General features: G+C 45.4%; 1 protein-coding gene across 5 annotated transcripts in view; it reads right to left on the reverse strand.

Annotated features, from left to right (window-relative positions):
• Positions 1-37: 37 nt before the first annotated feature.
• fam49al (family with sequence similarity 49 member A, like) overlaps positions 38-16,046 on the reverse strand; it is a 34,901-nt gene continuing 18,892 nt past the window's right edge. For 2 of the 5 annotated variants that reach the window (XM_035429952.1, XM_035429954.1), the window contains 10 exons: positions 13,697-13,776; positions 9,734-9,855; positions 9,282-9,387; positions 6,583-6,719; positions 5,535-5,612; positions 5,169-5,285; positions 4,894-4,973; positions 4,170-4,296; positions 3,125-3,195; positions 38-2,324 (listed from right to left, as the gene is read on the reverse strand). In XM_035429952.1, coding sequence (XP_035285843.1) covers positions 2,261-2,324; positions 3,125-3,195; positions 4,170-4,296; positions 4,894-4,973; positions 5,169-5,285; positions 5,535-5,612; positions 6,583-6,719; positions 9,282-9,387; positions 9,734-9,855; positions 13,697-13,769 — 975 coding nt within the window. In that variant the 5' untranslated portion in view covers positions 13,770-13,776 and the 3' untranslated portion in view covers positions 38-2,260. Of the gene's footprint in view, positions 2,325-3,124; positions 3,196-4,169; positions 4,297-4,893; positions 4,974-5,168; positions 5,286-5,534; positions 5,613-6,582; positions 6,720-9,281; positions 9,388-9,733; positions 9,856-13,696; positions 13,777-14,399; positions 14,481-16,046 lie in introns of those variants that run through there. The other 3 variants (XM_035429955.1, XM_035429956.1, XM_035429953.1) reach the window with 2 other exon arrangements.

Genomic DNA, 16,046 nt, shown 5'->3' on the forward strand with positions numbered 1-16,046 from the left:
TTCATTGGAGAGAATTAAAATGCACACAACACCGGGCTGAATGTAATAAATGACAAGTTTATTGTTGCACAAAATGTACAAAATAACAAGCAAATGGACACCCTTCTCAGTTTCTTTCATCAATATGAAGTAATAAATCTGAAACCTATGACTACGGCCAGTCCAAAGGTCCAAGCCAAGAGCATGGGTTAGATAGACGACACATACCCAATCCAGATTCACTGAACAATAAAAATGAATTAAAAACACTGTATTTACACGTCTCGTCAGAACTTTTACAACATGCCATCTATATATTTATACAGTATATGCATGTACACATATACCTGTATAGAAAATATATTATAAGATCAAATTAAGTTTGACTTTCTAAGGGCTAGGGACATCCACGGTACAGCACTGCGTTTATCTCCTTTGATAAAAAAAATCCCCCACTTAAATTACTTATTTTTTAATTGCCTCATACTAAAAGAAGGATTTTCTAGTTGATCATAAGCACATTATTTTCATAGCCATCCACACCCAGCCTACTTTGATGCCTGGTGGAGTAGCCTGGGGTTTTTTTTTTTTGTAGAGACTCGCGCCCTTATTTACACCGTTTCTCTCGCGACTTCGCCCGCGGCTCGCTTTGTTCTCATAACTGCACGGGACTCGAGGTCACATGGTCTTGGACCCCGACTCCCATTCTGCATTAGGGCAGCGGCTAAGCTAGTCTTTGTCTTCCGTGTTACCTTTTAAGTATATTTTCATAGCGGAGATGACAGTTTATGTTCTCTTGGAAGAAGAAAAAAAAAACATTCCCCCAAGACTAAAAACAGTCCAGAAAACAACTTGGCTTGTGTTTTTTAATGACCATGCTTGGCCTACTCATGGCACACCTGTGAGATATATTTGTTAGAGGATCATTGGGGCCTGCATACTGAAGGGGAATGGATCTTCTCTTATTGTAACATGCACGTGACCCCCCTTGTTGGGTAGGTCACAGTTTAGAAACAGTCATTTACGGTAGTTAAAAGTGAAGGAGCATTACAGCAATATTTCTATGGCGAATAGATGTTGACTGTGCTGTAGCATTGATTATGGATCCTGGTTTAACCCATTACACTGGAGACTGGTTCAGGATGAACACATTGATATGACTGGAGCAGATTCAGGCCGTTTTACATTAAATGCTAATAGCACCATTTAAAGTGAAGACAAATTAAGGAGAGAAGTTCATTAGGGTGCGAGGTGTTATTTCATGTTGATTGTGTTTCCAATCTCCTTGTCTATCTGTGTGGCGTTAGCTTTTTGTTGAAGGCCATAAAATACCTAGTGAAATAATTATTCTAGTATCCTATTGTATACCTGTGTGTTTTTAAAAAACACCCAATTTTATTCAAACATCATAGAAAATAGCTTCTTGTGTTCATACTGTGCTTTTAGAGTATATACAGTCATGTATAACACTCTGAAATATGCATTTGGTGATTTAAATATCCTGAAAATGTTTTTTTATGTTTTGTAATAAGCCTATTCATAATATCTGTTGGATTTATTTATACTATATGACACGGTATGTATAACTGCCCAATCAAAATCACTGTAACTCAACTGAAGAAGTAGTGGCATTGAGGGAATTTATCTTTTGTGCCGTGTAGAAAAAATGAACTACATTACCCATATTGCAAAGAGGCATTGTCATGGGCTAAAGGTGACTACGGGTAAAATGAGGCCATGGTGTCAAGTCAAATTAATCAAAATGCAGGTACATAGAGTTTAACTGTACACTTAATTTCTAGATTTTTTTTCTTTACAGTAAAACCAGTGATGGCATTGTTTTCTTTGTGAGTGCAAAAATACTCTTCAGACTTACATTGGAATATGGACCTTTTTTCGTTTTCTTGACCGTAGAATTTTAATATAGTTTTCCCGTTTACTCTCCTGTCTTTATGTTCATCTTCTACTTTGTGTGTAATTCTGTTTTCACTTTTTTACTTTAATATATATCTCTATATTTTCTCCTTTTTTACAAAATGAGAGACATGAAGATGAGTGATTGACAATATATATTTTTTTCTTTTCTCCGCCTTTCAGGTTATTGACATTGAAATTGTTTTGCATTTCATTCTTGTAAACAGACGGGTTTCTGAGGTTGGGTCGCCCAAGACTGCCAGCCACCCCTGTTTGTACCTCCTTTGCCTTTTTTTCTCTCTCTCTCTCTCTCTCTCTCCACTCTCCGTCCATCCTGCACTCCCCCCTCTCTCCCCTCCTCCCTCTCTCACTGCAGCATGGCTCTGATTTGTTTGGAGGTGCTGTCATCATTTAGATGCCGTGTTGTGTACCTGCGGAAAAGAAATCAAATCTGTTTTTATCCCTGTACCAGCAAGATAGGTCTCACCATATGTCCTGCAATTGAATCCATTCAGCCAGCTAACTGCTGTCTGCAGACCCCTTCAGAATCCCTCCACTTCGATCACCTGCCATTTCTCCTGAGTCCTGAGTGACCGCAAGCTCAGACGGGTAGTTCCTGCTGATCTCAGACTAACCCTCCGTTTCTAACAGCTGATTGCAGCCCTGCTCCAAGTCTGTAGCTGCTGGTCCCAGACCAGCCCGTGCTCTCTCATGACAGATCTCAGACAGGCGCTCTTCCTCTAACAGCTGAGCCGATTTTGGCAGGCCTTAGTTAAGTACATCCAGCAGTCCCCTTCTTCAGTTTTTCAGTTCATTCATTAACCCCCCTCCCACATAAACTCTCATGCAATCAGTAGTCCCCTCTTTTGCTGTCAGTTGTCCCATTTACGGTATAGCCTGCAATACATGCATCAGTCTCCCTGTGCAGTACTGACCTCAGTGCATTCAGCAGTCCCCCCTTACAGTACTGACCAGAGAACATGCATTAGTATCCCCCTGTAGTACTGACCTCAGTGCATTCAGTAATCCCCCCTTACAGTACTGACCTGAGTATGTGCATTAGTATCCCTGTGCAGTACTGACCTCAGTGCATTCAGTAGTCTCCTCTTACAGTACTGACCTGAGAACATGCATCAATATCCCCCTGTAGTACTGACCTCAGTGCATTCAGTAGTCCCCTCTTACAGTACTGACCTGAGAACATGCATCAGTATCCCCCTGTAGTACTGACCTCAGTGCATTCAGTAGTCCCTCCACACTGTTTGAAGGCTGTTCTTTCAAAACCTTGATACAGCCTTTCATCTGCAGACAACAAAGACACAAACAGGCTCTCAGAGGAAATGTCACTCCGCTCTGAACCTATCTCCCCTGCTGCTCTAATGTCATAACTCACCCCCCCCCCCCCCTAAAAAAACCACCAGCCACCATTAGACACACAGCATAGATTAATTTGTATGGTATTTTTTCTGAAATCAACGGGAAAACAAAGAACACAACAAAAAAAGGAAAAGGCTAATTTGGTGGGCACCAATTTTTAAATATTTTACTTATGAGACATATATCATCGGTCTCTTTCAAAATGTATCTATAATTTACTCCATGCATGAATAATTTATGGTGTTATTGACAGTTTGCCTGTTTCTAATTAGTTTTAAAATAACTGTATTGCTTATGTATTGGGAATGTTGTTTTGGCGATGTTCCCACCTAAATTTTGGAATGCCCAATCATGTTCTCTGAAACACGTGACATCAGCCGCCACGTCTCAACACGCCAAGTTGAGCTCGCACAGACGCGAGTGAGAGGAAGGCACACTATGTGCAGCTGAACAGGCAAACTTGAGAGCACCCAGTCGAGCAGCGGGGGTAACTGGTGCATGATGGGACAGACACTGTTATCCTGCCTGACTGAAACCATCCCATCCCTGGGCAACGCACAACTGGCCATAGGGTTACCCTGTGGTGCTGCTGGCCACATTCAGCACTGGCACAGTCCAAATTTAATTACTGACCGTAGGGCCCGTGTACGCACGAGACCAGTGCCTTAACAGGCAGAGTCCCCTTCAAATGCCTCATTAATACTCCGACTTTCAGCAGATCCACAGCTGCTCTGCCATTGGCTGTGCAGTAAAAAACCACGATCTTTGATGTTTGGTCCAATCAGTCACAAGTGTGTGACCCATTGGCTAGCAAAGGCCACGCTAACCCCGCCTCTCTCTCCCTCTGTCTCCCTACTGTCTCTCAGGTCCCACCCCGGCGGTTGGCGGGAGGCTCTTACGTCGATCTTGGAGGTCTTGGCGAAGGCGCCCACGGGGTGGACGTGGTCGTAGAGGATGATGACGCCCACCATCACCCGCATGCAGAACAGCATGGTGTCCGTGTTGGTGAAGCGGCACCTGTACTCGCTGTGGACAGACGGACGGACAGAGGGGTCAGTTAGCCGCGCCCAAATGACCACCTGACACTTCAGATAAAACTCCTGGACACGCCCCTCTCTGCTGTCCAGTGGGATTAACAGTCCTTCCCTCTCCAGTCTCTGCCTCAGATGGTGTAAGGTAACTGCTCTGGTGAAAAATGGCTGCTGTTACTGGGGGTGGTGCTACACATTGGTGGTGGATGAAGTGAGTACCCCCCCTTAATTTGAAAGTGCTTTGGGATCAAAGGCTATATGAATGCAATCCATTATTGTTATTATTCCAGATGGTCTTTTCTGTGGCTACTGGGTATTATACAGCTGAACAAAGCCAGTCTCGTCATTGTTCCTGTATTAACCTTCACATAGTTATGTATGTTGTGCAACATGTGTATAAAAAAGAGATCTAGTTGTGCTAGAAATTTTTACAGTGAAGAATGGCTTTTTCCTCTTCCAGGTAGCCATTTTAATATTAATCTGGGAGTGTAGTCTTTTCTAAACTCAGAGACGGGACTCTGCTGTGTGAAGGAGCAGGCTAACTGACTCGGGGTACAGGTGAGCGCGAGGCTGGGGTTGAAGTCAAACTCACGGGGTCTCCAGCATGACTCTGCACACACACGCCATGGTGCTCAAGCAGTCTGTTGTGTCCTCAATTGGCAGCGTCTTGTTCTGAAACAAAAGCCGAAGTTGGTACCATACCATACACGGCCACTAGAGGGAGCATCTCAGCTGTGCTTGTGACTAATCTATGGTTCTCCATTGTTTCTCTTCCTTTGTGCCTAAGCAGTTTTATGGATCACAATGTAAGGGACCAATGAAAGTCAAAGGGGAATCCAGAGAAAATGTCTTAATTTGAGGACTCACCTCTGACACAAACTTAGTGGTGGCGTTGCTGAGGGTCTTCAGCATGGGCGTGGCCTCCGCGTAGAACAGTGACATTCGATTGGCCATTTCATTATTCACCTCATTCTCAGCATCCAGCTGCAGCAGGAAGAGGGGAAAATTGGGTGTTTATTGTCACTATTTCAAAGATAACAGAAAATGAGGACGTGAGGCACTATGTTTAGTATGTATGGTATGGGGTTCAGTTAATAAACTACACGAATGTGTGTTTTCCCACGCTTACAAAACACAATCAATGCAGCATCTTGAATATGTGGACATGATCTTTGTCTGCTAATAGGATCTTATCAGTCTTATCAGTCTGCCATAGAGTTATAGCTCAGTTACCTGCTGGTTGTTTAGCCGGTTCCTACTGATGGTCCTCCTGTAGTAACTGAAATCATTCTGAATGGCTGGATTTGTCATCTGCAGGGAGAGAGATGGTTATCGACTTGAAGGCTAACGAAAAGAGATATACATGGACAAAACAGGTCTTAACATAAGCTATCAGTCATTTGTAATAGACTTGTGTGCCCAAGAATTCAACAGCACAACATTAGCGACCAAATATTCATTTTTATTTTTCATCCTGAAGATTATGGCAATAGTGAATTAATTTTGAGGCAGCTTAAACCATGATATCTGTAAGCTAAAGGCAACATTTCAGAAACAGTGGTTATAGGTTACAGAAGCTCTGCGTGGAGGTTGTAAGCAGAGCAGGACTACTCTACCCTTGCAAGGTACAGTCACTTGGATAATTATGTGATGATACTATTCACAGCACTGTAATTCATAACTGAGGAAAGCAAGGAATAACTCAAGAATGTTGCCAGTTTGTGTTCCTAAATTACTAAATCGCCATGGAAACTTTCAAAAAGCCCAGCTCTAGCTCGGCTGTGGTAGGTAGTAATCCAGAGTGGAGACAGTAGATGGGAAGAGGGCAGAGCTTAGTGTGTTCACTGGGTCTGCATGACTAAATCCTCCAGTGGGGGGGTTCTATCCAGGATTTAAAGCTGTTTCCCTTAGTAACAAATCTAAAGCTGTAAATAAGGGATTAGTTAATCTTGTATCTTAAGGGTGTAAGGTCAGCTAGGAGGGACACATGGTTAATGAATTATGTTACTGATATTAATCCAGCTGCAGAAGTGTAAGTTACGGAGTGTAGCGGAGATTGATTTGTAGCTATGCTGCATACTGTACGGCAGTCACCTTGTATCTGAAAATCATTCGTTGGCCAGGGGTAAACCAAGAGGGAACGAATGTCTAGATTTGTCCCGTATTGCATGCGACAGTATTTCTGATTGGAACTCCAGGGTTTTATGTCTTCTGACAAACCCACGGTCAGACCAGAGCGGGGTTTTTATTGCCGTGGAGACGGCCTCGCGCGAGCCCTCACCTTGAGCTCGTCGAAGCTGAGGGTGAAGTGCAGGATCTCGGCGAACTGCTTGGCCAGGGCCTGCTCGCGCTCCAGGTGCTGCATGGGGGCGTAGGGCGGGCTCGTTAGCGCCTCCAGCAGGCTGCGCAGCGCGTTCTCTGAAACGGCAGACGCGGCTGGTCAGAAGGCCCGTTGGTCCCTTTGGGCCAGGCGGACAGCGCCCTCACGGCTCGCTGTGGGGAGCCCGATAGACCCAGGTCACATGCACAGGGATATGTGAGGTCCAAATTAAAACGGCAAAACACCTTTTAAAAGCGGATTTAAAAATGAAGATAATATTTTTTGAAAAAGAAACATCAGAAACGTGTTTTTTTTTGGGTGCGTCAACCCAACTATGGCTGGCTCAACAGGTTTCTAGTACAAGCTCCCTCTTCTTCCTTACTCAGTACTCCCCATGTAGAGGGCTCTCTTTAACTGCATATCAGGTAATGACACACTCCATTTCAGTCTAAGCTATAGAGCCAGTCCAGTTTTAATCCCACTGACTTTGCTTAATCTTCTCAGGCTTACGCTCCTTTTAATGCTTACTTATGCAATTATCAGGATTCCACACGCATTTTCACCATCCACCAATCACAGCTCTCCCAGTCCTGGCACATGTGCAATTCAGGTGAATTAAGCATCCTCTAACTGATTAAGAGTGAACTGCAATTTTCTTAAGTGGCTCAGCAGTAGCTGGCTAACAGAAACAGGAATAGATATTGATTTCAGCATTCTGCTGCTGTCTTGAGATCCCTATTTAACACAATGTTCGCTTGAAACACATTTTGTGCGCAGCCAATCACTGACAACTGATTATCCAATCACAAACAACACATTCATACTCATTAATCAGTAACAACAAATCATTGCTACCTATTATCTTTTAACATCTATGCAATTCATTAGGTGCTCAGTCAACTTGGCAGAGAAATACAAGTAAAAGGTGAACACATTTGAATCCACGACTGTGTTTTAAACTGAATACTTTTATTCTATCTAGAGCATATAGCAGGTATGGACGTAAAACGGTCACGTGATCAAGTGCGTTCTAAACTCAAGAATGCAACAAGGCAAGAATGCAAGATTTTACTGGGAGGTCTCTTTCTGTTCTTGGCAGGACTAAAAAACAGTGCGCATCAAAGCAGACTTTTCCATACTTTCCCTTCCCAGTAGCCATTGTGTTTGCTACTCTGCATTTGAGGGCAAAGGACACTCTATTACTCAGCCAATGGATGACAGAAGGCAGGAGGAGTACAAGTGTAAGTAAATTAAATTTATGGATTTTTGTAGTGTTGATATGTTTCTTGCTGGTGAAAGATCAGTAGTGGTAATGTCAAAGTAAGTCTGTTTCAGACTGAATGGATTTTAAGCGTTCTTACACTTGATAGTGCATTCTCGTAAGTGTACTTGGAAGTGTATTTTTGCAAGAACAGGCGAACACAGAATACAGGTATGCTGTACAGTTTGGACTGAACAGCCCACCTTTAATGTGGATGTGAATTTCCACCAGAGAATGACGTGGAAGACATCAGGTATACGATCAAAATGGCAGTGAGTAGCAGCCAAAGCTGCATTAAGTTTGTGGCTCCAGACTTGTACCTCTGCCAATCCTAGAAGATCCAGGAAGCCCTAGCTAGGCCCACAGCTTCACTCAGAAGTCACCGAGCCAGTATTGTGCCTAATATTCTATTTTTCACAAAAAGCCTTGTGTGTCTGGATATCAGTGTGCTTCTGGTCCTGGTTATCTGTCAGCCGAGGTGATATTTGAATGGATCAGGTGCAGTGATGTATAAAAGCCATGATCGCCCGGAGTCGGCTTGTTTCACAGCTTTCCCCATTGTGTCGTACAAATACTCATATTTACACTGCATCTGCCCAGCCACAACAACTGGGGCAGGAAAGTCATTCTGAGAAATTACAATAATTCTTGCTTTTGTTCCACTTCAAATCTTGATTGAAGGGCTGGTAAATCAACCAGTAATTGAATGCATAAATAACAGATTTATTTAAAATTAACCAGCACATGCACAGCCACTGAAATTTTCAATCGTCAGCAGTTCCAAGTCTATCTCTGTCCCCTCTACATGGAGAAAAATAAGAATTCACCACATCCAATTAAAACCACCACGCCTTAGTGATATCTTTCATCTTTTTTTGTGTTGAATCCATCTACTGAAGGTTTGTAGTATATATTACGTGTGCTGCTCTGAGAGCCATCCCTATCACTGCATAAAATACCTGAATCCCTGCAACAGTCAGCAAAAAGCCCTTTCCCCGTGTGTAGACTGAAGCATGCTTGAGTGAAAGGGGACAGGAGAATCGGGGAGGATGCTGGGTGGAGTTGCTGCTTCGCGGGGAAGCTGAGGAAGCCATCACAGCGGTGGGAGGGCGACTGCGGCTTCACAGCGAGAGACAAACAGGTGCCATCAGTATTCACAGCCTCGCTCAGCGTAGCAGATCCCGTCGCCATGGGAACGGTGCTGTGAGGTCAGCAGTCGGCAGGGGGGGCTTGAACATTTGGGGGGGGGGGGTCTCAAACAGCTGCCTTAAATGGAGACTCTTTATAGACTGGCCACTCAGGAGAGGGATACGCAATCCAAAAAATGATGAGTGTTCTTTTTCAAATTACATATGCTGCAGTGCTTAATTTGTGCGTGGAAACAGAGCTCACCACGTACCCAGCCTGAGGGAGAACTCGTAGAAGCGCTTCAGTTTGGCCACCAGGGGGCAGACTGCATTCCAAGCCTTCTCCTGCAGCTGTAGGTCACTTGGGTTCTGAATAGCCTGGAAAGACAGATTAACTGTAGCACCCATGTTCAGCACAGGTCTAGTGACATCTGCACTAACATCTATAACTCCCTTATTTCATGTGATACAAAAAAAGTTAATTCAGTATTTCATCTTGGACTACAACTACTGTTTGGATTATCCAAGTTCTTCGTTATTAGACTAAATCCATAAATTATTTTAAAGTGATTATGAATTGGTAACAGATTTATGTTGTACTACTGAAAAATCCAAAGGTCTAAATTTTATGGTAAAAACTGGAGTGCCCAAAATTGCAAATGACTTAAGTCTACGATGTTAATTTGAAGAGATATGATGCTTCCCAGTGTAGTAAAGTCCTTACCTCTCTTATCTCCTGCCCTGCCCCGTTGTAAGACTGCAGCTCTGCCAATATCCCATGAGCCTCTTCTAGCACGGCGCTCACCTGGTTCCATACCGCTGTCTCGGCCTCTGTGGGCTGGGCGTCTGCACAGAGAGAGAGGGGGGGGGGCGAGCGGGGGGAGGGAGGCAGGGATGAGAGAGGGCAAACGAAGGCAAGCGTACCTTTGTTCCAGGGTCACAGAGTCATTCTGTCACACTGGCGGTGGTGTTGAAGGCTGGCATAAAAGAGCATTTGCTATCTGGAGCTTGGAGCTTGCAGTTTACAGTGTAATCCTCTGTAGAGTGAGTGAATGTAAAAATCTTTTGGCTTGGTCTTGACCAACTGTGGGAGAGCTTTAGGGGAACGATGACCAGGGCACCACAGACGGTCAGTTGGGCTGGAATAACATGATTGAGGGGAAGTTGAGTGCACAAACTCATGCTGGGTAGCAATGGAAGGGGCAGCTTTCAGTGCCTGTGTTACAACCTGTCTGCTCCGCCCAGACTGACAGCTGTTTCTCCCCAGAGATCCTGTCGCTAATGTCGTCTGTCGTGCATTTGGAAGGGAACGCTGAGGGAAAAATCTGTCCAGCGGGGGAGATTGTGTGCTGCCCTCTTTTATCCCTTCTCCTCTTTCTTTGGGGCTGTGGACTTTATTAGAAGAAGGGTGGGGTCTTTATCAATCGGCAAAGGCTTTGCCTGACAGCAAAAAAAAAGGCTCTGAGCAGATTTTTCTGGGCAGCAAAGTGGTGTGAGCAGTAAGTCTTAAATCTCAATTCCTGGGTAAGGCATTGCAGCTGTGCTCAGTCTAATTGAGTCCTGCAGAAAAAAAAACTGAGATGCTATGGGAGATATGTCAGCGTAGTTAAAAATGAATAAACAATGTAATGTAATAAAAATGATATTGCCTGTGCTCCCGAGTGGCTCACACATTAAAGGTGCTTGCACTGGGCTGAGCCCTTAAGCTGGGAAGTCTCAGCCTGTGCTCTGCCATCAGTCAGTTACAGCCGGGAGTCTGAAGCTGTCTGACTGTAGACGGCTTCATTCTGCCAGGGGTAGGGCGGGTTTTAGCCAGCCGGGTTTCCTCAGGTTGCCAAGCAACGCGGCTGGTGTCCGCAAGCTACCAGTTGTCGTTCGCGAGAGGTGCGCCTCTCCTCCAATCAGCGCTAGCTCTCCTGTGGTGCTGCGTGGCCTACATTGGGCAAGTAACAAAGGACTGTGCATCCTTTATCTGCTTTCCTCTGCAGATGACACTGCAGGAACTACTGCCCATTTTGTATTAGGGAGAAATAAATGGGAAATATTATCTTGGATGGAAAAAAGATATTCGTTTAAGCCTTGCAGCGAACACTGGAGTATACCGTGAACTCTATAATGTTTCGGGAAAATCTGAGAACATGCACTTTAACCACCTGTGAATTGGTATATTACATATTTATTATATTACAATTGTTGAGTACAGAGGCAGATCAAGAAAAAAATATGTCTTTGTCCCAAACAATATGGAACTCACTGTATATCCTTCTAAATGTGCATATGAACAATAATGCCCTTTTTACATATTTTATAGACCATATAATATAAACTTCTTTCTTGCTCATGAGGTCATACTTGCCTTGCTACAGGCAGACTGGCCTAATTTGGCTAAAGGGATTGCCACCGTGTGTTGTTGGTTTAAATCCCAGCTAGGGTTCTCGAAGAAGCTACTGGCCAGTACTTAGGCTGGACTGGTCTTATGGGGATAAATATCCACAATTACAAGGTACGCAAAATACCCCAGTAGAGTTGTAGTCAAAGGCCACGCCTGTCTGTCTGTCTGTTTCAATAAATTGCGTAGCAAATGTTTGTGGCTATTGGCCATGGTCACATCAGCTGATCAAGCGGACAGTCAGCTGAACCACCATGCACTTTTTAATTCTCTCTTTCCCTCCACTACTCTCTCTCTCTCTATATATATATGTATATATATATATACAGTATATTCCACTCTTTATTTTTATCTCTCTTCTCTTCCCCTCTACCTGTTTCTGTTAACAGAATGAACAGTGTTAACTCAGTGCACTGTGACTTTGTGGGCATGTCTGTGAGCGGAACTTCGCAGGAGATTTGTGGTTTGGGGCTGATCACTTTGGGCGGGGCAGGATGAGCCAGAAAGACCACCGGTGCATGCATGTGCTTCCCCTTTTTATAGGCACAGGGAGTGTACTGAAATGACAGGAAATTGTACCCAAGCCCTTGGTGTACGTATGTGTGTGTGCGCGCGCGCGTGTGTGCGTGTGTGTGCATGCATGTGTGTGTGTGAGCGAGGATTCGATCATCTTCCACTAATGTCTCCCCCACAGAGAGCAGTAGGAGCTCCATACTGCTCCGTATTACTATAGGAATCGATCACTATTTTCCACTGGTCAAGCCATTACCGTGGAACTTTCATTTCACTTTCTGGAATGTTCCATTTCGCTTATGTTCTGTGAAATTCCAAGAACAGAATCAGGCTGAGGGCTACAGTACGGTGACTGTTATTACCTGACTTTTTTTTGTTAGTTCAGGGGGCATCACGAAAACTCATCATTGATTTAATGAATCGGATTATGAAGTGGTTCTGCTGTGAAACCACAGGGCTTCCTTCGTAAATGACTGGAGCCACAGGTAGATGCCAACTTCACAGCGATGCAGGGAGCCAGAAATTCACACCTGCCAAATGAGGCTTGATGGTTTTGTTTTCCTCTGAGGCTGTAGTTCTCCTGGGAGACCCAGGAGAGGACTGTACTGTGTACTCCCGTACCTGATTCTGTTTGGCTATACAAGCAAGCTCCACCACAGATTAGCCTCATTTAGTTTGTGCAAATAAAGTTCCATTTTTACAAATGGATTCTGTCGTCTGATCAGTGGAGATCTCAGAGGGGCGGGAGTGCCCAGCGCTGATCTTCGAGGGCTGCGGTCTATAAAAATTTCATTTTGCGAGCGCTGGTATCATCGTCTAATAGCCGTCCCACACTGGATCAGCTGCGACCCTGGACCCGACCGTGAGCGCTCTCGCGGTTTTGGAGACGGCTGGAGAGCCTATCAGACTGCAGCCCTGGGGGACCAGGCCTGGACGCGCCCGCGACACACGAGTGCATCTCGACCCCCGAGGGGCGAACGCTGTGGTTAAGTCGCGGAGACGCTGGAAAAAGGACAACAGGAGGGAAGAAGCGGTTAGACGGGGGTTAGAGGGAGACCGCCGGCAAGCGGTCGAAGCTGGAAACCGGGGTTACCGAGGAAACGGCGGCGTCTACGTTGCTGTTACCCCAGAGGCCCACTTCACACCCGGCTCTGACGGGCACACAGAGCGACAGCGAGACGTTGGACGCAGCCAATGACAGATTTGCAAAGGAAATGAAAGGATAGTGATAGTGGAATGGGGGTGACCATAGATCGTTGTAGTAGCTGTACAACTATTGAGTAAATAATTGTACTGGAGACGCAGAAGACACAGCAGGCATGGCATTCTGGGGAGGTAAATAGGCCGCAGGACGACTGATGTCAGTTGTTCATGATGCTTTCTGATTTATAACAGATTTAAGAGCATATTGTTTTTGTGCCTTGTTCCGTTCGGTTAGGTTTGAGTTGCTTTTCATCAGCATGATAGACCTTTAATTACCATAGCGTTTATTTTGTACAATGGTTGGCACTATACTTTCATTTCTACATACTCACAGTTAGATTTTTTTCATTACTACGCGTTCAATTTTGTGTTGGTGACGTTTCATAGAATCTGATTTAGAACCTCCCTGGTACACTAATATTCAGAGCTTGCTGAAAGGGTGTGAAACACAAAATAAACGCTTTCTGAATGCCAGCCTGCAGCACACACAACAGGACAACCCAGAACCAGAAGGTAACGGCATGAGGACAGACAATAACTTAAAAATCAAAAACGCAAAAAATAAGAAGCCAATGGTCTCACGTTCAAAGTCAAGGAAAACTATTTGGCCATGCTCAAGTTCGGCACAAGACAGCACTTTCAGGAGATTTCCCATGAGTCCCCTGGAACAGAAGAAGGGAGAGGCATGTGGGTGAGGGGGGGGTGGGTGTGTGTAAGTGTGTGTGTTGAGTGGGGGTGTAGAGGGGGTTGGAAGGGGCTGGCTGGGGAGAGCGGGGGCTACCTGGGCAGTGGTGGGAGGGCTTTGGAGGGGTGGGGGGGCGGGCACTGTCATATTTATGCTGACTCAGACACTCTCTCTTACGCCCTGGCTCATACTCTCCACTATCCACTACCCATATCTCTCCAGAATGTCCTAAGGGGACACCCATGATGGCAGACTTCTGGTATTCTGGGTAACCAAAGGGCAATCTCTGTGACAGGAAGGAGTCGATGGGGAAAAGGGAAATATGCGTGAAATGGGAGGAGCTTGCTCATGTTCACTGGGGTTCTGTCCCAGTGGATGCAGTGATGTAACTGGGCAGGACGAGTGTTGGGCGGTGATCCAGAGTGAGATGAAAGAGTGTCTGGAAATAAAAAAAAAATGCACGCCAACATAAACCCCTCCTTCTCCAATTCTCACGCCCCTCCCACCCAACCTTCATTGCCACCCCCTCACCCCCCACCCTCTGCCCCCCCACCCCTCCCCTGCTCCCAGGGGCTCACACACACGTCAGTGAACACTTACTTTCAAAGTCCAGGAAAAAATGTGGACAGTTCTCTAAATCCTTGCCAAGGACCTTAATGAGGTTCCCCATGGCCGGCAAACCTAAGTAGAGAAGACAGTAACAGACATACAGTACAGAGTAACACTCTCCCTCTCCACCTCTCTTTCTCCTTCTTACTCTCTCTCTCTGCTTCTAACCTCACTCACGTGCTCAACAATTCCGATTTAACCTTTCCCAAATAACAATTCAGATGTTTTTCCCACCCCATGCCCTAAATTACAACTTTTTTTCTGTTGAGAAATTAAGATAATATCAATACAGGGTTCTTTTCCGTATTTCAGCATTCAGTCTCTAGCAAAGTCTGAATTCAGCCACAAGCTGCCATTACCACTGGAATCATTACCACTGGAATCACATGTACCTGCAAGTCCCTGCTAATGACTGATGTGAATATATTTGTTGATTGCCATGTTTGTATATTTTAAAATGCATTTAATGCCCTAATGAATGATGTTCTATTGCAGTTCGTCTGTTTTTCTCACAGAAGGACAATAGTATGTTTCTCACACTACAGAGGAGCGTGTCTTTTAGTGCTGGGAAGCATGCTGGTGTCTGACGGCTATTTAAGGGGTTGTCGGCTTCACACCAAAATATCTGTCACTTTAGTCACCGTGTCTCTTTTCTCTTTGGGTCACGTTTGCCCGCTATATATAAAAACAGTGATGTAGTTCACCAGTGCTAATATGTACCGTAACAATTTACAGTAGCCTAACACATTTTCTACAGGTATGACTGGTGATCTGTATCACAGATAGGATACTTATTGAACCTATTGGAATTATATACAGCACTACATCAATGCACTGCTAGGCAATAAAGGGTGGATTAGCAGAAGATGTAGAAACATATGTTTGTGTGGTCAACCACAAATCTGAAGTAATTTGTGGTTAACCACACAAACATGTTATTCAACATTTGAATTTGTGCTGGAGGGCGATAACCAACATTTCTCATTCTGACACATGCGAAGATGTGCGGCCATGTTGTGCTGGGGATTTTGGGGGTGTGGGTGCAGGGGGGTAGGGGTGTCAGAAGAAAGGAACCACTGACCACTTTTCACACCCGTGTCTGTGTTATTTCACCATAAAGGGCCCATCTCTCAAAAGCGTCTATGGACGCTATCACTGAGTGGCGCTACACCAGTGCTCCTTCAGTAGCCTGTTTCCTATGCTGTGCAGTCCAATATGTATCCTTCAATGATCGCCTTTTAATTCACTCTGAATGAAAGCGTCGGCCGAGTAAATGAATAATGCTTGCGTCGCGCGCGGACCGATGCCTCTCACATGCAGTATTCATTTCCTGTAATGGGAGCTCCTGTGGGACGCACACGCTAAATGCCCAGGGATGATAGACGCCCATTATGCTGCGGGCCGGCGGCGCCCGGCGGCGCTCTGCAGAGCCACAGAGGCACGTGCGCCAGCACACAGCAGCCGGTTGTGTTTGCTTTGGAGAACGGGCCCCGCGTCGCCCGACCGCGCGCGGAAAAAAGGCCCCTGGAGCCGCCGCCGCGCGGACAGCTGGAAGCCCCGCGTCAGCGCCGAGAGAGAGAGAGAGAGAGGGACGGGCCCGGGCGGGCGGGCGGGCGGGGAGAGGGGGTACAAAGAGGA

The sequence above is a fragment of the Anguilla anguilla genome, chromosome 8 (genome assembly GCF_013347855.1).
Source record: "Anguilla anguilla isolate fAngAng1 chromosome 8, fAngAng1.pri, whole genome shotgun sequence".
Classification (NCBI taxonomy): Eukaryota; Metazoa; Chordata; class Actinopteri; order Anguilliformes; family Anguillidae; genus Anguilla; species Anguilla anguilla.